This window comes from Diabrotica virgifera, chromosome 8 (genome assembly GCF_917563875.1).
Source record: "Diabrotica virgifera virgifera chromosome 8, PGI_DIABVI_V3a".
Classification (NCBI taxonomy): domain Eukaryota; kingdom Metazoa; phylum Arthropoda; class Insecta; order Coleoptera; family Chrysomelidae; genus Diabrotica; species Diabrotica virgifera.
The window spans coordinates 25,011,636-25,037,116 of record NC_065450.1 but is presented as its reverse complement, the minus strand read 5'-3'; the positions used below and the strand labels follow the sequence as shown (position 1 = coordinate 25,037,116).

At 32.9% G+C, this 25,481-nt stretch overlaps 2 protein-coding genes across 4 annotated transcripts in view; both read left to right on the top strand.

Moving 5' to 3' along the window:
• The window catches only part of LOC126890693 (uncharacterized), a 233,973-nt gene that overhangs the window by 38,032 nt on the left and 170,460 nt on the right, over positions 1-25,481 (top strand). The gene's annotated exons all lie outside the window — the stretch shown is intronic.
• Positions 1-25,481, top strand: part of LOC126890695 (zinc finger protein 664-like) — a 76,750-nt gene that overhangs the window by 6,907 nt on the left and 44,362 nt on the right. For 2 of the 3 annotated variants that reach the window (XM_050659845.1, XM_050659846.1), the window contains one exon: positions 19,112-23,637. The exons of the other annotated variant lie outside the window; for it this stretch is intronic. In XM_050659845.1, coding sequence (XP_050515802.1) covers positions 19,112-20,337 — 1,226 coding nt within the window. In that variant the 3' untranslated portion in view covers positions 20,338-23,637. Of the gene's footprint in view, positions 1-19,111; positions 23,638-25,481 lie in introns of those variants that run through there. 3 annotated transcript variants of the gene reach the window in all.

The window sequence follows — 25,481 nt, the reverse complement described above, 5'->3', positions numbered from 1 at the left end:
ATTTATTGTCAAAATTTTCGTAAATGGTTGTTTTGCTAATTTTTATTTATATTGAATACAGGGTGAGTCAAAACGCAAGTACGTTATTTTCTCAGTAATTTTAAATAGAACACCCTGTATTTTATATCATTATCGAAGAGTACCATTACCATACTATAATTTTTGTATAACATTCCCTATGTGTAAATTTATTAGTTTTCGAGATATTTTCATTTTTCAGAGCAAAATTATTAATATTTGCGGTTAAGCCATGACTGAATAATTGTCTAAAACTTACAATAATTTACGATTACTGATTATCAATCTGTAATCAAAGTTGGCTACAATTTTTGTTATTAACTTTTATTACTATCTATTACTATAACCAATCTACAAAGCTTTACCCCACTGACCAATCACACTGTATGTATAAATCGATTTTTTTAAATTTCAAACTATTTTAAAAATGTGACTAATGCAATGATATTTTAAAGTACGTTAATAAATCGATATCTACAAATTGATGGTGCCTCAGTGGCATTAGACTGCAGATCGAGAGGTCCCCAGTTGAAACCCGGCTGTTGCGTATCTTTTTTTAATTGTTTTAATAAATAATTAAAAGTTTATATACTTAAATTGTTGGGAAATATATTAAATGTTGGGATACACGGCATCTCTTAGTAATCTTCTTATTAAAACAAATCCTTTTAATAATTAAAAATGTCTTTAGCAAAACAAACTACGTTTGTTTATAGTAAATACGATCGACCTACATTAGCACATATCAGTGTAACAGTTTAGGTTTGACCAAGGTCGGTTTGCAATAACAATAGTATTCATTATTTTTATAACCGAGTCGACTCAGCGCTTTTAACCAAAACAATGTTACTTTCATTATATACCAAAACAATAAACAGGAGAAGACTAATTATTATCTTCTAATTCCATTGCGAAGAGTAAGGCATTAATATTTGAGATCCCAAAGGGAAAACATCACAGCTACTGAGAACTAACGTACCACCAGCTATTTACCGTTAGTACTCTAACTTATAAAATAAATGCATCTACGGTGATACGAGTTATTTCATCAACCCTTATGGTAGGGGGTAACCAACCCCTAATTATCTAAGGTGGCTCAGAAGCCAGGAGCCACCATATGGCGATCCAAGACCAGGGAAGAACTCAGAACTAGCAGTCTAGAACGAGAAATGGGAAAACACGTCAATATTCTTGCACCTCGACCACCCTAGATAGCAGCGGGGTGCCCACATAAAAAGGATGGAGACATCAGGCCCGAGACGGAGATGATTATGGTATGGAAAATGGGATGGTATGGAGATGGAACTTCGTGTGGATAATGGACAATGGACAATGCTATGGAACGTGCAGCGAGGACTTTTTGGGTGATACGAACACAGACCGTGTAAAAGTGGTAAGTCCATATTAGCTATTTTTATGGTATTTCCTGATTCGTATAATAATTAAGTATTTTATGATATTACTCCTGATTCGTATAACCATATAATAACGTAATATAATCGTAATTTAAGATACATAATCTAAGTTTTACCTATTTTTATCTACCTAGTTTATTTTAATTACCTTATTGGTATTATAAGGAATTTTTTTACAAATATTATGGTTATTTATAGGACGTAATGATACATTTTTATTTGATATTGATTTTTATTTGATTTTTATATATTTACTAGCATATTTTTATCTTTACTGACTTTTTATCCATTTATTATTTTACCTACTGATTTTTATTACATTTTTATTGGTCTACTGATTTTTATGGTGATTTATATTGATTGATATAATGATTTTTTATTGCAATTTACTATATTTTTACTATTTTTGACATAACATTTTATATACATATATATTTACTATACATCGTAAGACTGTCAAACTTATGCGTTCGTTACGGGTACAGGAATAAGGAAAATGAATATTACAGGAATAAATGAATTATGAATAAATGAGTAGTAACAAAGTTACTTGGTAAGACTTCATCAAAATAGTTGAGGAGATTACGCAAGAAGTAACAAGACAAAGTAGAAGGGTCTTGAAGAAGAAAGTACCTAAATCTAAGGATATACAAGAAGAAGTAACGACACAGTTAATTAAATTGTATAACAAATTCACACATTTAACGAAGAAAAATTGGGAAGCGCTATCGGACAAACAAAGAGAAGCGTGCAACAAATATTTCGGAAAAATAAGAGACAAAGTTATACGCTCATTTCAAGCTGTAAACTTAAGAACAGTAGTTCCAAGTTTAATACACCAACCAATCGACAAGGAAATAGAGGAAGAACAAAGCGACGAAGAAGTAGAAGAGGAAAAAAGTGACGAGGAGATAGAGGAAAAAATTGACGAGGAAATAAAAGAGGGAAAAAGCGACATAAAACAAGATATAAAAATATTAAACATGGCTCTGACAATCAACGAATTTTTGAATATTGCAAGCAAGGTATTGCCCAACGAGTTTGATGGAAGCGCAGGGAAACTACAACCATTTTTAGACGCATTAGAGTTACTTGGAAAAATAGCAGAAGGACATGAAGAAACAGCGATAACATTAATAAAAACAAGATTGACTAATAAGGCTAGAAACCTGATAACTACAGAGAATACGATCCCACTTATAGCAGCGGCATTGAAGAAAGAATTAAGAGGCGACAATCCGAAAACGATAATAGACAAGTTAGCTTAGAAAAGGCAAGGAAACAAAGATGCAGCAGTGTACGCATCCGAAGTAGAGGAATTAGCGGATCAGTTGAAGGTAGCATACATAGCGGAAGGAATGCCATTGGAGCTAGCGAAAAAATACACAACGGAAACAGTCGTAGCAACAATGAAACGAAATGTTAATACGGATAGAGCTAAGTTAATACTGGAGGCAGGTAATTTCATAACACCGCAGGAAGTAGTATCTAAATTTTTATCGATTGATACGACAGAGGAGAACACACAGGGAAGAGTGTTCAATTATAGGACGAATTATGAAAATAGGAGAGGACAACAGCAATACCGAAGAGGATACCATAACAAATACGACAGAGGAAGAAGAAATAACTTCGGACAACGGAACGAAGGAGAAGAAACAGGAAACCAACGGAATTATTCCAACAGAGGATATAGACAATTCAACAACCAAACGTACAGAGGGAACCAGAGAGGAGGACGTAACAGAAACGTAAGGCTACTTGAGTTAGAAGACAGCCAAGAGGAACCAGAAAACCAGCCGTTGGGGTTTTGAATGAACGAAACAAGGAAAGTACACAGTCAGAAGTGGAATATAATATTTACCACTTCGATTTAAACCTAACGAATTTTGTACGAATGAAAACAGGAATCCTAGAAAACACAAATACCTTTATCATAGACACAGGAGCTGATATTTCAATACTGAAATGTTCACAAGATTTTATGAAGGAACATGTGAAACCAAACACAAAAGCGAAAATAAAAGGAGTAACTAAAGGAGAATTACAAACAATGGGAGAAGTTGAAACAACACTAGAAGTAAAAGGATCTCGATTTGAGCATATCTTTCAATTAGTGGAACCTAGCTTTCCTATTCCAACCGACGGAATCATTGGGAGAGACTTTATTTCAAACTTTCAGTGCATACTGGACTACGCTAACCTTAAAATGCACATTAAAGAGGACAACGATTGTTACATTAGTACAAACATTTTGGATAATATAGATAATGACACGATAATAATGCCGCCTAGATGTGAAATTTACAGAGTCGTAAAAATTTTTCAAACGCTGAAGAATGACAGGATAGTGGAACAACAGGAAATACAACCAGGAATATTCATAGCGAGAGCAATTATTTCAAGTAATAATCCGTACATCAAAATTTTGAACACAACCTACGAAACAGTAAAAGTAGAGACAAACGCAATCAAAACATTAGACATTAAGTTATTCAACATATATAGACTGATCAACGACAGCAAGGATAGGAAAAAGGAATTACGGGAATCATTGAAGTTAGACATTCCAGAATACATACGCGATAAGTTAGTATCTTTATGTGAAGATTATTCAGATATATTCGCCCTAAGGCATGACATGCTAACATGTAACAACTTCTACGAGCAGAAACTGAGAGTTAAAGACCAAACTCCGGTATACATTAAAAACTATAGGACACCTCATGCACAAACAGAGGAATTAAACCGACAAGTACAAAAACTGAGAGACCAAGGAATAATAGAACCGTCTACATCAGAATACAACAGCCCAGTAGTGCTGGTACCGAAAAAGGCGATAGATGGAAATAAAGCATGGAGATTATGCATAGATTTTAGACAACTGAACAAGAAAATAGTCACAGACAAATTTCCTTTACCAAGGATAGACTCGATACTAGATCAACTAGGAAGAGCAAAATGATTTTCAGTTATAGACTTAATGTCAGGTTTTCACCAGATACCATTAGAAAAATCATCGAGAAAATACACATCGTTTAGCACAGAAAATGGAGCATTTCAATTTACCAGATTACCTTTTGGATTGAATGTAAGCCCAAATAGCTTTTCAAGGATGATGTCAATAGCATTTTCGGGATTAACACCAGATAAAGCATTTCTTTACATGGACGATATAGTAGTAATAGGAATATCCGAAAAACATCACCTAGACAACCTGAAAAAGACATTCGAGACATGTCGAAAATTCAATTTGAAACTTAACCCAGGAAAATGTCAATTTTTTAGAAGAGAAGTAACATATTTAGGACATGATCTTTCTCAGGAAGGAGTATCACCAGACAAAGCGAAATATGCAACGATTGAACAATACCCGACACCTAAGACAGCGGAAGAAACAAAAAGATTCGTAGCATTTTGTAACTATTATAGACGTTTTATTCAAAATTTTGCTGAAATATGCAGACCACTCAACAGATTATCAAGAAAAGGAGTAGAATTTTTTTGGTCAGAAGAATGTGAAAAAGCATTCAGTAAGCTTAAATCATCTCTGATGAAGCCACCGATCTTAAAATATCCAGATTTCAATAAACAATTCATACTAACAACAGACGCATCCAACGAGAGTTGTTCAGCAATTTTAAGTCAAGATTATAACGGAATAGACCTACCAATAGCATACGCATCAAGAAGTTTCAATAAAGGAGAATGTAATAAACCTATAATCGTTAAGGAATTACTAGCGATTCATTGGGGAATTAATCATTTCAAATGTTATTTATATGGAGCACCAACATTTTTAGTAAAAACGGATCATAAACCACTAACACATTTATTTGCAATGAAAGAACCAACTTCGAAACTTACAAGAATCAGATTAGATTTAGAGGAATACGATTTCGAAATAGAATACATAACAGGGAAAAATAACTACGCAGACAGCCTTTCAAGAATAACATTACATCAACTAAAGAACCTATACATAGACAATACCCATATATTAGCTATAACACGAGCTCAAGCAAGAGAAAAGAAGAAGGAAGCAAGGCAAACGAAGGCAGAAAGTGAACTCGCACTACAGCCAGAAGCCCACAAACAAACAGTAAGAAAGGTACTAAATAATTTAGAGGCGCATAGACTACCAATTTTGTCTTTTGGAGCAGAACTAATCTCACCAAGACTGAGCATTAGGGTCAAAAACAAAATAAAGTGCAGCAAGAGCATAGCCACAGGATTCAATCATTTTGATTTAAACCAAATGTTGGCACAGCTTGATAAGCTGGCGGTAGAGAATGCAGTACGTAAAGTAAAAATATACGTAAACGATATTATTTTTAAAGTGTGCACAATTGAGGAATTTATTAAACAAGGAAACGAAATATTGAAGAATGTAGAAATATACATATGTGAAGTACCAGAAACAATAGAAGATGACAAAGAAAAACACAGGTTAATAGAAGAATATCATAATCATCCGATGTTTGGAGGACACGTAGGAAATAACAGACTCATAAAGAAGCTAAAAGCAAGATTTAGATGGAAAAATTTGGAAAAAGACGTAAGAAAATACGTTAAACAATGTCATAAATGTCAAATTAACAAACCGAAAAGAACACATGTCGAAGAATTCGTGATATCGGACACTTCTTCCAAACCATGGGACATAGTATACATAGATACGATAGGTCCATTCACTAAAAGTAACGAAGGTAATAGATACTGTATAACAATGTTATGTGAGCTTACGAAATACGCGGTTAGTATACCCGTGTGCAATAAAGAAGCAGAGACAATAGCCCGAGGAATTTTTGATCATTTCATACCAACATACGGACTCATGAAGCAAATAAGAACAGACCAAGGCACAGAATATAAAAATGAAGTAATGCAGGAACTAACAAAGCTACTAAAAATAGAGCACAACTTCTCAAAGGCATACCATCCACAGTCTATTGGAAGTTGCGAAAAACTACACAGAACATTAAACGAGTACGTAAGAGCATTCATAGACGAAGACAGAGAAAATTGGGATGTGTGTTGCAGGATGTTCACATACTGCTACAATACAACCCCTAACGCGTATCATGGTTACACACCGTTTGAACTGTTATATGGCAGGAAGGTTAACCTACCAGAAGACCTTACACAGGAAATTCAACCATGTTACAATATAGATGCTTACTACAATGAGTTACGCTACAAACTACAAAGCGCACACGAGAGAGCTAGAACCTTCTTACTAAAGCACAAAAAAGAGCGACAAGAAAAGAATAAGCTGAAAGCAACACCACAACACTTTAAAATAGGAGACCTAGTCCTGGTAAAAAGGGAAGAGAATGGTAAGTTTGATAGTCTTTATGTAGGCCCCTTCACAATAACAGAGGTAAATAATGTTAATTGTAAGATCAGATTGGAAAACAATAAAATCAGGGAAATACATAAGAATGGATTATATGCTTACAATCCGAGAACACAGTGAGTGACAAGTGAAACGGGAACAATGTCGATAACGAACATTTTTATTTTTTTGTATTTAATTATTATTTATAGGAAATAAAAAATGTATATATTGTATTTATTAAAACGCAGTAAGCAGGTGATGGTACTAAGAATAAAAAAATTTTCTTCCTTTTCCGTAGTCAGAAAATTTTCGGAAGGAAAGGAAGATGTGTTGGGATACACGGCATCTCTTAGTAATCTTCTTATTAAAACAAATCCTTTTAATAATTAAAAATGTCTTTAGCAAAACAAACTACGTTTGTTTATAGTAAGTACGATCGACCTACATTAGCACATATCAGTGTAACAGTTTAGGTTTGACCAAGGTCGGTTTGCAATAACAATAGTATTCATTATTTTTATAACCGAGTCGACTCAGCGCTTTTAACCAAAACAATGTTACTTTCATTATATACCAAAACAATAAACAGGAGAAGACTAATTATTATCTTCTAATTCCATTGCGAAGAGTAAGGCATTAATATTTGAGATCCCAAAGGGAAAACATCACAGCTACTGAGAACTAACGTACCACCAGCTATTTACCGTTAGTACTCTAACTTATAAAATAAATGCATCTACGGTGATACGAGTTATTTCATCAACCCTTATGGTAGGGGGTAACCAACCCTTATGGTAGGGGGTAACCAACCCCTAATTATCTAAGGTGGCTCAGAAGCCAGGAGCCACCATAATTATATATAATATACCATTATAAACAACCGTGGTATTATAAAAAATACTATTTTATACTAGTGTAATTTTTGGAATCATAATTATAAATAACAGTTAATACACCTACTAGAAATTCATATTTTATAAGTTAATTATTCTTTCCAAACATGTTGTGTTCTATATACAATAACAAAACCGTGATATTATAAAAAGTACTTTTTTATTAGAGTGTAATTTTTGGAATTTTAAGCATTTTATCGTTAAATCGTTTATCGTTAAATTATTTTATATTCTTTCCTATAAATAATAAAAAGGTTTTATTATAAAAAAGTTCTTTTTTATAAAAGTGTAATTATATTGTTATATATAAGTCAGTTACCTAACTTTAGCAGAAGAGACAAGTTAATCATTCACAGGCTAAGAATTGGTCACACACGGTTGACACATGAACACCTCATGGCTTGAGAGAAATCACCTGTTTGTGAAAAATGTTCGTTGAGTGAATTGTTAACTGTTCAACATTTCCTCACTCAGTGTACCGGGTTTGAACAAGAACAAAAAAATACTCTATACAAGGTCTTACGAATGTGATCCTCAGTTACTCGAAACATGTTTAGAGTGTACTTGACTTTCTTCGAGAAACAAATCTGTATTACAAAATTTAACGTTTCTTTTTTAGATATTTTTCTCTCCATTGTAAACCATAATCTAATGTATTAACTTATGTAACAAAATTGGCCCAGTGTCAATAACCTTGTTGTTGAGACAAAAAAAAAATTCGTATCTCCAGCTATTCTTCTCATGTTTCATCTCAGTTGCGTTTATCATTGATTCATGTTTCTTTTGCACAGTATAAGTTTCCGAACCATATGTCATTATCGGATTAACTATACTGTTATATACTCTTAGGTCAAACACACACCAGGCGGCGTGCGTCGGGTCGACATTAAGACACTTGACTTAAAACACTTGACGGTGTAACAGCTGTGTTGCGACTTATAGTATTTGTATTTCGTTGTTGTCAAATTTAGTCACGTGTTCGCTACTAAATTCGCGACTAGTCGCCAACTCCGAGAGGAGTCGCCAACTTCTTGAAAATTTCAAGATCTTGTCTTGATCTTGTCTTGATTTCAAGACTAGAAGTAATTTTAGATTTCAAGACAAGACAAGAAGTTTTATGTCAATACTAAAGTTTCTTGTCAAGAAAACAAGAAATCTTGAAATATCTTGACTAATAATGAAAACTCTAAAACGTATTTATTTGTGAAAAAGATAACATTATTTTAACATAACATATAATATATTTTAATTTATTGAATACTTTATTTTATTTTATCTCTCGCACATTGAAAATATTTCCAGTTTGTCTAAAAGTAAGTTTACCCCAATTGCCACTAATGGGAGTGTGCAATATTTTTCCCCTTCGAGTATTGAAGTGTTTTAAAGCTTCTCAGACACTGACATTTACAAATCAGAACCCATTCTTTATCTAATATTTTGCAATTATTTAGATTTTCGATGTCGCAAAATGTAGTTAAAGCATTTTTTACACTTAAACCCCATGTTAGCATCTCAAAAGTTGAATGCCATTTTTTGGCACATCTAATTTTGGCATAGTCATCTTACAATAATTTATGGCCTCGCAAGAACTGTTACGTTTAAGTTGCATTTGTCCTGAGTGTTTGATCTTTTTTGAAGAGGTATTTAATTTTACTTACAGGAAAATTAAAATCTAGAGCAGTATCATTTCTATCATTTTATACTTCGATCGCATCCTCCAAATAATCAAAATCCTTTTCGATGTCTAACTGTTTCGATTTGGTTCAATAATTTTTATGAAATCCTGGACAGCTAAGTTTAGAATAGGTATATGCGAACCGACCATACATAATGCTTATTTTAAACATGCAACTACACATCAATTTTTCGTTAGTCAGTAAACAAATGCAGTTCAGGACTCCCCCCGTGACAGTCGAGGCCGTGTCAGCACGCAACGCAATAAAAAGGTCGCCGGGGAAACACCGGATCGGGTAATCAAGAAATTTCAAGATCATGAAATTTCTTGAGTCAAGACAAGATATAAGATGTCAAGAAAACGTCAAGACAAGATTTTTTAAATTTCTTGATTTTTCTCAAGACAAGACAAGTTGTTGTCAAGACAAGAATTCTTATCTTGTCGACCCCCTAGACTCCGATCTTCTCGGCATCTTGTGTTACCCCGTCCATCCACCTCAGCTTAGGTCTACCCCGTCTTCTGATTCCCACGGGTTGCGCTGTTAGAATCTTTTTTATCATGTTCAATTCAGGTGCCCGGTCTACATGTCCTGCCCGCTGCAGGCGGTTTCGCTTAATCATAGTGATAATAAGGACCGGTTTCACCAACAACAAATAAATCTGTGAATATTTATTCTTCAAATAAAATTTATTAGTCAATTATATTGAAGTTATACTTCTTTAGGCGCGGTCAATTTATCATAAAAATAGAAGTATAACTTCTTACGTGTACAAAATACACACACTCTTTTTTATTGTTTCAATACAATTTTGATAATTTAAATTTAAACTGACGCATTTTCTTTATTATAGATATTTAAATCGAGATTAACTTATCAGTTTATTCCAAGAGTAAATATTCTTAGCACGTAAGAAGTTATACTTCTATTAAAATTAAACATTTGTGTAGATCTGACATTTTTTGATTTTCTACGATTCGTCAAAAGAAAAGCAATTGCGGGGAGACTCTAGTTCATAAAAAATGACGTGTTAACATTAATTTTAATTTTTAGTATTATTTTAAGTATCATTTGTTTAATATTTAAATAAAAGTACAATTAAAACGTTTAAAATATTTTTGTTTCATTGAAATCATAATAATAAACTAGAAGTCAAACAATTAGGAATGCACGCCATAGATTTAATGACATCATAAAGCACCGGTACAAACTTAACGGCAAACAAATTCAACAATTTTTTCCTCTTTATTATTAGTTTTTTCGCTACCGTCAAGTTTGGCAGGACAGCACTGTTGCCAAATAAAAAACACTTACTTATTTACCAAAGCTGCTACAGCCTACACTGTTTCTCTTTGTCTTTAAGAGTGTCAAACAAAGATAACTATTGTTATATTATAAACTCAAGATTGCCAGTAAACTCAAAAAAAGTAGAAGAATAAGATTGTGTAATGGTCGGCAGTTGCCCCTGAGAGCAAAAAGTTTGTGTCTTTGTTGTATTTGTCCCATGCCAACTCAAAATTGCCAGTGAACTCAAAAAAAAAGTAGAAGAATAAGATTGTGTAATGGTCGGCAGTTGCCCCTAAAAGCAAAAAGTTTGTGTCTTTGTTGTATTTGTCCCATGCCAACTCAAAATTGCCAGTAAACTAAAAAAGAAGTAGAAGAATAAGATTGTGTAGTAGTCGGCAGTTGCCCCTGAGAGAAAAAAGTTTAATGTCGTTGAAAAAAGTTTAGTTGTATTTGTCCCATGCCAACACAAAATTTCTACTAAATCAAAGAAGAAAAAGAAGATTATTAATTGATGTGACCCCTAGCGTGGAATTTTTTTTATCTTGTCATGTTTTTCCCACACCAACCAAAATTGCCAGTTAACTAAAGAAGAAGAAGAAGAATCAAATTGTACAATGTACTAACTCCAAATTGTAAGTGAATAATGCCCGGTTGCAACGTAAGTGATACTCAAGGAGGCCCTATCTATAAGTAGAGCTTAGCTAAGCTGGAGCTTAAGATCTGTTGGTGCAACCAGGCATATTGTCCTCACGCCATAATTAATTTAAAAACAAACACTAAACAAATAAAAAATAAGAAATCTCTGTACTAATCAATATTAAAATGTAAACACAACGGGATTAGACAAATTATTAACCCTCACTCTGACACTCGCGGTGTTCTCAAGTTAGCGTGTATGCAAAAAAACCAGTAAAAGTGCACGCTAAATACTGACGTCACTGACTTATATAATGACGTTTCGCGTGTACCAAAATTTTTTATTTGCGTACACGTTAGCGTGTACCTAGACACAGCGAATAAATAAAAGATAATTTGAAAACAATAATTTGAACTCATATTTCTATGAACTTCAATTATATTTAAACTACAATATTATGACAGACGTAAGTTACCATTTACCATCTGACCAAATATAATAATTGGGTCAAAACGGCAAACAGGTGTATGTTCTCAAGAAACTTTTGATAGTGTGTAAAAAAATTTTTATTATCAGCTAAGTACCTTAAACACATAACGTGCCATCATCAGAGCTTCCTAAAAGGACATTTAAGATAAGATTTTTTATATAAAAAATGAGTGAAAAACTTACGTCCTGTTATAAAACCTTCATAGAAGAGCAATCGCTAAAAGACACAACAAAAAACATGGATACTGGGCAAAAGCCACAGATATTGGGTATAACAACCCCTTAAAATGAATAAATCACATCTAAATTCTTTTTTAAATTAAAAAGACAACATGGCTGAGTCAAACCATTTTGAGCCCACGTGAACAGCTCAGCTGAGGAAGACTGTCATTTATTAAAATGATAAAAAAGGTACCACAATCTTAAGCGACCTCTATATTCGTAAATAATTATTAAAATTAATTAAAAAATGAAAATGACTAAAAAGCCATGTATAGGTTAGATGAATTTTAAGTTAAAATACTAAATTTTTTAAAGTTAAATTTTCAAAAATTACTAATATTAATATTGAAGTGAATATAAGTTATCAAAATTCTTCTAAAAACAAAACTGTTATAGTTTGACCAAGTGTAGAAGAAGTTAGATGAAATCAAACCTAGGAGAAATTTCATTTGATAGGATCAGAGGTTGAAAGCTGTTATTTTTATTTTATAAATTAACAATCCAATTAATTAATTCAGATAAATCTCAAATATTTTACTTGTTTACAAATATGTAATCAAAGAAAGAAAACTCAAGAATACCTAAAGTAATGTTCAAAAAACTTTCATAAATTGTTGGGTATACTTAATACTAAACCAAAATTATTAAAGACATTTCTTAAAAATAGGATCAACTTTACAATTTAATTGAATCTGGGTGTTAACACAGTTTTGAGGGTTTCTTTTCATTTCTCTACTTATTTCTAGATCTTCTAGTAGATTCATTTTGGTATATAGACGAAGCAACGAAGCACTAAAAAGCCCAAAACCTAGGAATTTTGTGCAGTAAGATGAATCGTCATGGAACTTTTTGCATTCGATTAGAGAGAGTGTCAGGCAACTTTGTGAACTAAATTCATCTAGGGCAAAAATTTTTGTGCATAAGAAAATGCATTTTAAAAGTGCATCTCGAAGAGGTAAAAATGAAAAATTTAGAACTTGGGAAATATTGACGGAAATCAGTTAAATTTTTATAATCGGGAGTTTTGGGGATCGCTGAGCACGAATTTCGTATCGGCGATGGTCTCCAAGGTACCTGGTGCCCACGGTGGAACTCGTCGCCTAGAGTTTTTGGTTATAATTATCCAAAATCAGCCAAAAACTATTACCCTCGGGGTTTTGGGGATCGCTGAGTACGAATTTCATGTCGGCGATGGTCTCCAAGGTACCTGGTGCCCAGTGTGGAACTCGTCGCTTGGGGTTTTATGTTATAATTATTAAAAATCAGTCAATATCCATTAAACGGCGGTTTTTGGGTTCGCTGACCACGAATTTAATGTCGGCGGTGGTCTCCAAGATACCTGGTGCCTAAAGTGGAACTCGTCGCCAGGAGTTTTTAGTTATAATTATTCAAAATTAGTCAAAAACTATTACCCTGGTGGTTTTGAGGGTCCCTGAGTACGAATTTCATGTCGGCGATGGTGCCTAAGGTACCTGGTGTCAAGGGTTGGAACTCGTTGCCTAGCGTTTTATGTTATAACCATTCAAAATCAGTCAATAACCATTACTCGGGGGTTTTTGGAGTCGCTAAACACAATTTAGTGTTGGCGGTAGTCTCCAAGGTACCTGGTTCCCAGGGTGCAACTCGTCTCCTGGAGTTTTATGTCATAATTATTCAAAATCAGTGAAAACCCATTAATTTGGGTGTTTTGGGGTCGCTTACTACGAATTTCATGTCGGCGATGGTCTCTAAGTTACCTGGTGCTCAAGGTGACACTCGTCGCCTGGAGTTTTATGTTGTAACCATTCAAAACCAGTCAATAACCATTACTCGGGGGGTTTTTGGGGTCTCTGAGTACGAATTTCATGTCGGCGATGGTCTCCAAAGTATCTGGTGCCTAGGGTGGAACTCGTCTCCTGCGGTTTTATCTTATATTCATTCAAAATCAGTCAATATCCATTACTTCGGTGTTTTGGGGGTCGCTAAATATATGCTTCATTATTAATTTTTCTTAAAACACTTTTATATTATATCCTAAAAAATTACCTATTTAAAAATTATTTTAAAATTTTGTCGCTTTTAAAACAGTTGTCGTTAAATTTTGACACTAATTACATTTATGAAATTTTGACATATTTGGCATTTCATGGGTAATTAAGTTATATCAGCGAGTTTTTGTGTTTTCTGCGGTATTATTTTAATTTTTATATTTCTAGTCTGCTTTTATATAAAAAAATAGTGGTTTTTAGAACTCTTTAGCGACGTGTTAGTATAATATTCGAAGACCGATATGATCAACCAAAAAGAAGATGTATATGGTGATTTTTCTATTGACTTTCTTGGGTGTGAATCTGTCTTTTTATTTTACTGCTCTTGGTGTAAAAACAAAGAATAGTATATATGTGAATACCTCCAAGCTACACTTTTATGTAGGTCTGTTCTTTTAAAAATTCTTAATTAATTATAAAAAACATCTAAAAAGTGATACCGTATTTAAAGCAAAGTAAGTTTTTAATGTTGGTGTTTTGAAAAAGTCATATATTTTATACTTATTAGTTTTGTTAATTACAGAATAAATAATAATATTATAATATAAAGCTGTTTAAGATTGGTATTAAAGTAATTTTTATTATCTACAGTCTATAGCTATGCTATTTTATAATTTTGGTTTTCGAAATTGCGGAAGAGGGAAATTTGTGTAAATTCAAGTAAGTAAATATATTTTTTTTATTTTATTTTACTTTTTTATTAATTTTTTTATTATATTATATAAATAAATTGATTATGAATACGTGCACTAACATTTAATTTAACACCTACCTTGAAGACCATCGCCAACATGAAATTGATGCCCAACGACCCCTAAAACCTTCATAGTAATGGTTATTGACTGATTTTGTATGATTATACCATAAAACTCCAGGCGACGAGTTACACCCTGGGCACCAGGTACCTTGGAGACCATTACCGTCATTAAATTCATGTTCAGCGACCCCCAAAACTCCCCGAGTAATGGTTTTAAATGATTTGGAATAATTATAACATAATACTCCAGACAACGAGCTCCACTCTGGTCACCAGGTATCTTGGAGACCATCGACCACATGAAATTCTTGTTCAGCGACCCCCAAAACCCTCAGAGTAATGGTTATTGACTGATTTTGAATGATTATAACAAAACTCCAGGCGACGAATTTCACTCTGGGCACCAGGTATCTTGGAGACCATCGACCACATGAAACTCTTATTCAGCGACCCCCAAAACCCTCAGAGTAATGGTTATTGACTGATTTTGAATGATTATAACATAAAACTCCAGGCGACGAGTTCCACCCTGGGCACCAGGTATCTTGGAGACCATCGCCAACACTAAATTCGTGGCCGGCGACCCCAACAATCCCCCGAGTAATGGATATTGACTGATTTCTAATGATTATAATGTAAAACTCTAGGCGACGAGTTTCACCGTGGGCACCAGGTACCTTGGAGACCATCGCCGATATGAAATTCGTACTCAGAGATCCCCAAAACCCCCGATTATAAAAATTCAACTCATTTCCATCAATATTGCCCGAGTTCTAAATTTTTCATTTTCACCTCTTCGAGATGCACTTTTAAAATGCATTTTCTTATGCACAAAAATTTTTGCCCTAGGTGAATTTAGTTCACAAAGTTGCCTGACACTCTCTCTAATCGAATGCAAAAAGTTGCATGACGATTCATCTTACTGCACAAAATTCCTAGGTTTAATGCGTCGTTGCTTCGTCTAATAGTTATTATTAGGTATGCTATGTAGGATCCTACTATCTCTTTGAGGACTAAAGTTATGTTTCGATGCATGCAAATGATGACCAAAGCTAGATTTATCGATCTTTGACAGATGTTCTTTGATACGGGTATCCAAAGGTCGCATCGTTCTACCCACGTAGGTCACAGGGCAGTCACCACATTACAATTTATAAATGCCACTCTTTGAAGTTTTTTTAATTTTGTCTTTAGTATGCGAAAAAAATGGACTTGATGTTATCTTTACATTTAAATGAAAGCTTTAAGTAAGGAATGTTATTTAAGATTTTTGCTATATTGTCTGAAGGATAACCTATGTATGATATAGATCTATACATAACTGCTGAATTGGAATTGTACGGGGTCGCATTATAAGCTAGAAATATAATAATGACGTAATAAAATGCTCGCTGTAATAGGAATGGAATGTCAAAAAAATCTGATTATTCCCTATATATTTTTTCAAATTTAAAATATGGCAACAAGGGAAAAATTACGTGCATTCCGTATTGTTTGACTTCTAGTTTAGAAGTATAACTTTTTGCATGCGTACAAAGTAGGTACACACACTTTTTTTTCTATACTAATAAGTCCAAAAATATATATGTATATAAAAACTATTTAAAAAGTCAGTACAACTCTAAACTCACTTTTGTCTCTGTTCTCACAACTTTTAAAACACAACTTAACAACCATACCTAACCATAAATAAAAATGACAACAACACATTCTTTAGCCACAGCCGCCATATTTAATAATTTTTGACATGTCATTAAAATGCCCAATCAGAGCGAACATCTAACGTATCTGCGCGTAGCGCTAACAATTTTTGATGAATTCGCGCATATTTGCATGCACTCTCAATCGCGCCTAAAGAAGCATAACTTCAATAAAAATAAGTCTTATTTGACGTTAGCGAAACGTAGATGTGTCGGTTTTATTGGTCTTCTTCTTCTTTTATATAGGCAGTACTGCCTATTTTTCTTCAGCGGTGCCTTTCATTCTGCCCCTAAGTTGTCATTCCATCTTTGCCTTGGGCGTCCTATACTTCTGCCTAACGGTGACTTGTCCCTGGCTATTCTTACTATCCTTGATTCAGACATCCTGCTTATGTGCCCATTCCACTCTTCTTTTCTGTTCTTTACCCATGTATTTATATTGTCTACCCCACATATGCGTCTGATTTCCTCACTTCTTACACTATCCTGTAGTCCTTTTCCAGCAATCCTTCTTAAGATCTTCATTTCGTTGGTTTGTAGATGTCTTCGTGTTTTGCTTGTATCTGGTGTTGTTTCGGCCGTGTAAGTCATAACTGGCCTAATAACTGACATAATATATTCGGGCCTTTGTTTCCAATCTTAAATGTTTGTTTTTCCAAATAGTCCCGTTTAGGCATCCGGCCGTTCTACTGGCTTTAATTATTTGGTCTTTTACCTCTTCTTCGATATTGTTGTCGGCTGATAGATTAATTCCCAGATATTTGAAAGTCATTACTTGTTGTATAATTTGATTGTCTAACTCCAATTTGCATCTTATTGGTTCTTTGGCAATTACTAAGCTTTTTGTTTTTTGGGCTGATATTTTCATATTCATTTCTTTTGCGTTAATGTTGAACTCGTGCAATAATCTTTGTAGGTCGTCTTCGCACTCTGCTACTAACACGGTGTCATCAGCGTAACAGAGTATTTTTATCTCTCTATTGCCCATTTTGTATCCTCTTTTTTTCTTCACTTGTTTTATTATTGCATCCAATATTATGTTAAACAGTAGAGTGCTTAGTGAATCTCCTTGCCTGATTCCTGTGTTTGTTTCTATGGGTACTGTTATTATTCCATTGACTTTCATTTCTATTTTATTTCTTACATATATGTTTTCTATCAGTTTTATGATATCCAGTGGTAAATTTTTCTCATATAGAAGGTGTATCACATCTTGTAATTCGATTCTATCAAACGCTTTCTCTAGGTCTATGAAACAGAAAAAGGCTGGTTTGTTATATTCTAATGATTTCTCCGCTATTTGCCTTATCACAAAAACTGCATCGTTACATGATCTTCCACTTCTAAATCCTTGTTGTTCATCCGATATATTTATGCACGCCATTATTTTCTCCATAAGTATTTTTGTTGTGAGTTTCAGTATAGGGCTCAGTAAATTTATCCCTCTATAGTTACTGGGGTCTGATCTATCACCTTTCTTAAATAACGCTATGATTTGAGTGGTTCTCCATTCTTCTGGAATTCTTCCTGTATTTATTATTTTACTTATAAGGATATTCAGTTCTTTGTGAAGTCTATCTCCTCCGTATTTTAAAAGTTCATTAGCTATTCCATCTTTCCCAGGAGCTTTTCGATTTTTCATCTTTTTTAAGGCGTTCTTTATATCTTCCTCTTTAATTTCTGTTTTCTCATCCGATTCTAATCCTGGTGTTTCCAGTTCTTTGTGATTAGCTGTTTGATAAAGGTTTTTTAGGTAAGTTGTCCATATATTTGTATCAATATGTTTTACTTCTATCAATTCCTTCATCTCTGCTCTTTGACCTCTTATCATTTTCCACATTTCCTTTTGCATCACATAAAAGTCGTGCTCCATCTCTTTTGAAAATGCTTCCCAATGTTCTGTTTCCTTCCTTCTTACTATTGAGTTTAATTCATTTCGTACTCTTTTATATTCTTCATATGTTTGTCTCGTTCTTTTGGACTTGTATTCTAGGTAGATTGTCTTTTTTTCTTGGCATTTTATTTTTATTTCTTCACAGAACCATGGAGTTCTCCTTTTCTTTCGTATATGTTTAGTTATCTTTCGTTCTCCAAGTGCTTTCGTTGCTGCCATTTTGATATTATCTCTGATCTTCCTCCAACTTTCTTCTATGTCTTCATCCGGTGTAATGTAGTTTTCATTCAGTACTTTTTGCAGTCTTCTCTGGTATAGATCTCGTGTTGACAAGTCTCGTAGCTGTTCTACCTTTATTCTTGTCTCACATTCAACAGGGTCTTCTTTCCTGTTTCTCTGTAGCTCTATTCTGATTTTTTCAATACTAGGTTGTGATCGCTTCCAATATTAGCTGCACTTAAACATCGTATGTCTAGTACTTGAGAGTGGTGGATGTTTCTGTTTGTCAATATATAATAATAACGGATCTGTGTCCTCTTGTATTTTGGAATGTATATTTTTGTTGATCTTTGTGTCTGAAGTTTTATTGGTCGAATAACTTTATTCATCGAATAAACTACTTTTCGTCGTTGGTGAAATCGCCCGTAAGTGGTTTCTTATGCTGTCTATCATTTTATTATGCTTTGTTTTTACATTAATTTTCCCCATTAATTTTTGTAGTAAAAAATCCTTTATAATATAGTTGGTTTATTTTTTAGGTTATGTCCAAGAGGAGACCAAAATGGAAATTATGGAAACACTAACTGAATATTCATCTGACCAAGGAAATTATATTGGTCGACACGCTGAACGAAAAACATTAAACAAAAATGTGAAAGTTAGGACTCAAAAAGAAGCCTACATATGTGAAATTTGTTTGAAGCAGTTTACTAAAGCGTCTAATTTAAAACAACATATGATAGTGCACACTGAAGAAAGGCTTTACAACTGTGAAATTTGTTTTAAGCAGTTTAGTCAAGCAGGTTCTTTGAAAACCCATTTGAGATTGCATACTGGGGAAAAGCCATACAAGTGTGAAATTTGTCTTAAGCAGTTTGCTCTAGCAGGTACTTTGAAAAAACATTTGAGAGTGCACTCTAGAGAAAAACCTTATAAGTGTGAAATTTGTTTGAAGCAGTTTAGTGAAGCAGGTTCTTTGAAAACACATTTCAGATCGCACACTGGGGAAAAGCCTCACAAGTGTGAAATTTGTTTTAAGCAGTTTATTACAGCAAGTCATTTGAAAAAACATTTGACAGTGCACACTGGGGACAAACCTTACAAGTGTGAAATTTGTTCCAAGCAGTTTTCACAAATAAGTGATTTGAAAAATCATTTAAGGACACACACTGGAGAGAAACCTCACCAGTGTGAAATCTGTTTGAAGCAATTTACTCAAGCAAGTAATTTGAAAAGACATTTGAGAGTGCACACTGAAGAAAAACCTTACAAGTGTGAAATTTGTTTGAAGCAGGTTACTACAGCAAGTTCTTTGAAGCAACATTTGAGAGTGCACACTGGGGAAAAACTGTACGAGTGTGATGTTTGTTTTAAGCAGGTTTCTCAAATAAGTGATTTGAAAAACCACTTAAGGACTCACACGGGGGAAAAACCTTACAAGTGCGAAATTTGTTTTAAGGAGTTTACTACAGCGAGTAATTTGAAGCAACATTTGAAAGTTCACACTGAAGAAAAACCTTACCAGTGCGAAATTTGTTCTAAGCAGTTTATTACAGCAAGTTCGTTAAGAAAACATTTTAGAGTACACACTGGGGAAAAACCTCATGAGTGTCAAATTTGTTTTAAGCAGTTTTCTGAAATAAGTACTTGGAAAAATCATTTGATGGCGCATAACGGAGAAAAACCCTATAAGTGTGAAATTTGTTTTAAGCAGTTTATTACAGCAAGTAATTTGAAAAAACATGTGAGAGTACATACTGGGTAAAAACCTTACAAGTGTAAAATTTGCTTTAAGCGGTTTAGTGAAGCATGTTCTTTGAAAAGGCATTTGAGATTGCACATTGAAGAAAAAGCCGTTGTACTGTGAAATTATTTTAAGGTATACTTCCCGTCATATAAAACTGGTAACTTTTTTCAAACGCTTTTATTTAGTTCAATAGTTTGCATCAAACCTTTAGACGTTAATTTGACTGCCTTTTCTTCAATGCAAATGAATGAAAATTTGCAGACATATGTATTCGCGGGAACAATACACGATGCTGTATGAGAGCTAAAAAAAATTTTTTTTGCTGAACATTTATTATTGTTGAAGCTTATTATTAAATGTATTTTAGGTAAGTTTTACAGAGAAAAGTTTTGATCACTTTGTATAAACATTTTTTGAGCTGGTAATTTTCGGTTTCTGTATTACATTTTTGTTATCTTTCTTAATTTTCTCAAAAAGAAATAATCTATTTCATTTCTAAAGTAAAATAATTCAGTGCATTTTATAGATTATAGTCCAAGATCTAAAAAAAGCACTTATAAAACTGTAAAAGATCTGTTCAAACTTGAGTAATACCGTCTTAAAATGGTGGTAATTCTATAAAACTACGAAGATTTCAAAAATTGCATTTTTTGAGACGTCATATCATTTGAATTAAATTTACTGTATAAGTTATACAGTATGTCTGCGTAACTTGGAACCTATTGATAACTTTTTTATTATCAGTTTTACGAAAAAAAGTTATTCTTTATAAAATACTCTGCATCTTATATAATCTAAGATTCAATCATCAAATATTAAATTTAATTAATTTTATACGAGGTATGTCAAAAAATATGGATTTCACTCAAGAGTAAAGTACCGTTACATTTCACAATATCGAAAACTGTTATTAAGAAAAGTTGTTTGGAATTAAAAAATTTGTTTTAGTGTTCAATTATATCCTTCTAATTAAAATATTCTGAATAATAAAGGCACTTATCTCTTAAAAAAAATTAATATTTTTTACATACCTCGATGTCTGATGTCTGATGGTTGTATCTTAGATTTTAGACCAGGGAGAGCATTTTATGAAGAATAACTTTTTTTCGTAAAATTGATAATAAAATAGTTATCATAATTGTAATAAAATGATGATGATTATCCGTAATTTGAGAAAAAATTCAACATTTTTTTTTCGATTATAATGATGTACCTAATTGTATATTTAAACATAGTCTTTAATTTCAAACAACTTTTCATAATAGCATTTTTTGATATTCTGGAATATAAAGGTACTTTACTCTTTAACGAAATTCATATTTTTGACATAACTCGTATAAAATTGATAAAATTTGATATCTGATGGTCGAGTTTTAGATGTTTGACTATCCAGAGCATTTTATGAAGAATAACTTTTTTTCGTAAAATTAATAATAAAAAAGTTTTCCATGTGCTTCCTAGCTAAGCAGACATACTGTATAAGAGCTTCTGTATAAGAATTTTCAAATTGCAATGCCATATTTGGATTCAGCATGATCAAAAACAAAATAGAAACATATTTGATCAAAGTAAAATGAAGAATTTAACGATATTTTTAAAATCATTTATACAAAACAATTGTTATTGTTTAAACAATTAATAAACAATTAGCGGTCAAATCTGCGAGTAGAACATTTTACTTTAATATGTATATAAACTAACAAAAAAAGTTTTAGAAAAATATAAGTTTGTTTGAATTTTTCCGAAACAGTGCATGTTTTCGTTCTAATTGCACTCCCTATACGGTGCTAGTCAAAAGTCCGTACCCCCCCCCTCTTATCTTTTGAACGGTTATACCTATAATAGTGAAATTTTGAGGGAGGAAATAAACGGACGTAAGCTTCTTAACTAGTTATGACAGGTGACGTAATAGTGACAGATGACGTTACAGAGCCACTGTGACCGATAATTTTAAATGGGACCTTATGGCAAGTGATACCTCGTTTGAAAGGTATTCAAAATACCTATTCAGCCATACTAATTTTTTTGAGTTTAAGTTGATTTTGATTTTGGTGAATAAATTAAATAAATATAATATTTTAGCTTCGCATTTAATTAATAAAAATTCAAATGTACGCCTATGGTTTTTTTGTCAAAAAAGTTGACGTTTTTCAATTAGGGAATCCAACGATCTGTCAAACTATTCCAATATGTCTGGCGATTGGCATGCAATACATTGAAGGCATATGATAGTATAGTGTTATTTTAGTATTTTAAAGTAATTTTCGTATTTTATGTCCATGTAAGTATTGCTAAATACTTCTGTGACATAGTAACAAATATTGCTTACGTCAATAAACTTTAATAAGTAGTTAAAAAGTTTTAACTAAGTAATTTGGAAGATTGAAGAAAGCTAGGTTAACAAATTTTATGTTTTATAAGTTTAATAAAAAATAATATTGAGCATCCCTAAAATAGATTTTAGGTAAAATCATCGGGGTAATATATATTTTATTATTTTAGGTACTTAGTAATACCACATTGTATCTTAAATTTGAAATTTTAATTTAAATAAAGTATCCAATAAAATCGCTTGTGTGCAGTGTTGCCAGAGAAATTTTTGTAAATGCACCGGAATGACTGGAATAGTGACACAAAGTACTAAACCAACACATTTTGTACAAAAACTTAAAAAAACGTCGTTTAATATTATTTGAAGCAAATTTCTTATGTCACAAAATTTTAGGTTTTTACTTTAGGAGACTTTAGTATCAAAAGTTTGGTTGTTAATTGTATCAAATTGGTATAATTTTAACAACTCTGGCAACGCTGAATTGCCTGCCATACGTCCTGTCATTAAAAATCACGTGGTTTGGATTGCCTAATTCTCTAGTAGTTTTTACGTCAACGTCAACCTTTTTGACAAGTAGTCATAGGCGGAATTTCGAATTTTGAATTAATTAAATGTAACTACAATTTTATATTTATTTCATTTATTCATCAAAATTAGCTCAAACTTAAACAAAGTTAGTATGACTGAATAGGTATTTTCAATACCTTTCAAACGAGGTGTCACTTGCCATAAGGTCCCATTTAAAATTATCGGTCACAGTGGCGCTGTAAAGTCATCTGTCACTATTACGTCACCTGTCATGACTAGTTAAGAAGCTTACGTCCGTTTATTTCCTATCTCCAAATTTCACTATTGTAGGTATAACCGTTCAAAAGATACGAGGGGGGTACGGACTTTTGACTAGCACTGTATATATTTAAATTCCACACTTGTTCACTGTAAAAGTTATTCAATTTGTATTAATTTCAAATTAAAATTTAATTGTTTCAGTGTGTTTTATTTATTCTGGTATCCCACAACTCAATACAGTTTTGTTATACAATTTACGAGAAACCAGTGGCACCTCTCGATTTGAAATTAAACATAATAATTTAAAGTCATCTCTAGATTTATTATTTATCATTATTTTTGAGTTGAAATATTTTCATAAATTATAATAAAACACGAATTAATGTATTTATGGGTACTTAATTGAGATGACGGAAAATGGGAGACTTGAATAAAATTTTAAATTCGAAAAAATGTTATAAATCACAACAGAACATAATTTAAAACGTGTATCAAAGATAAAAAATTTGTTTTTATGTTCCGTTTGGCCCCTAAAGATGATTCTAAATTCAACAGCTAGCCCAAAACGCGTCATGACGTCATATATGGTTGTATGTTTACATTCTGCACCAACAAAGTAAACAACATTATCTTATACATTATAAACGTCAGTAGCAGTATCGTGATAGACTTGCTAGGTATCAGACGTATTTCTATCAACAAAACCAGTGATAATTACCGGTATCGGTTATTAATTATTTAATTTTTACTTTGTAAACTAGTTTACATTCTTTTTGTGATATAGTGTACGGAGTGTAAATAGCTATTTACTAGTAATAGCCATTTAGGGGAAGCTGTAAAAATAAAGACGCCGTTAGGTGTAACGATTAATCAGACAGTGAGTGTATACCTCGTCCAATTTACTTACCGTTGCACGTCATCCGCGCCATAGCCTGTGACACGATACCAACAAGAAATATCTATGCGGTAGGTGTGATCCGCTTTAGAATCATTTTGATTATAAAAAAGAACACACCCACCGCCTAAATATTTCGTGTTGGTATCGTGTCACAGGCTATGGCGCGGATGACGTGCAACCAGTGGCGTAGCTAGCCCACGGGGGCCCCGTATCAAAGTTTGTCGCGGGGCCCTTTTCCCCGAGACAAAAGAAGCAAAAACGCTTGTATAGAATCGAATAGAAATATGCTTTATTGTCACTGAAAAGTTTACAATTTTATGGACAAAGCTTACAAAAAGTCGGAAAAAAAAACAAAACCAAATACAGTTTACCGAAATTATATAAATCGTCAATATTAGTACAAAATAAAAGATAATGAAATAAAACAAAACACACAAAACACCCAAATATAGATAATAATAATAATAATAAACCTAATAAATTTTAATTAACCAAAGTCGAAAAATAGATTTGAATTGTCGAGACTCATTGTTTGAAAACTGATTCAGCTTTTTCAATCCAAGGATGAATGGGCTTTGCACATGAGCTTAAACAAAGAAGCTCTGTTGTTATGGTATAACGGCGAGCAACATGCAAATACACTTCTCCAAGAAATTAACGTATGTACCACCTAAAAATTGGTCATTTTTGATGACTCGAATTTCCTGAACCTGTTGTATGATTTAAGTGATGTTTAATAGCCTTATCCTTTAATAATGTCATTGTAATAATATTGTTGCTAGACAGATAAATTGTCATTATATATAGGGTGTGCCAATCAAACTGTGATTTTTTCTCTCAAAGTTCGCGTTACCCTGTGGAATATTTTAGCATTTGTAAAATGCTGAAATTAAAACCCGACTACATAATTATAGTCTAGTAGTAAAATAAAATTACACTACATGTAAATCAAAATGTAAATTCGTACAGGTTGGACCAAATTTTTTTATCAAAGTTTAGGTGGGTACAAAAGATATTTTCAAGAAAGTATCCAAATCATATCAGGGGATCATTGTTTAAATAATTAAAAAGGGGTCATTTTTGCACCATATTATTTACTTTTTTAACTGCTGAGGTAATTCACGTTTTAATGAAGGTGTTTAG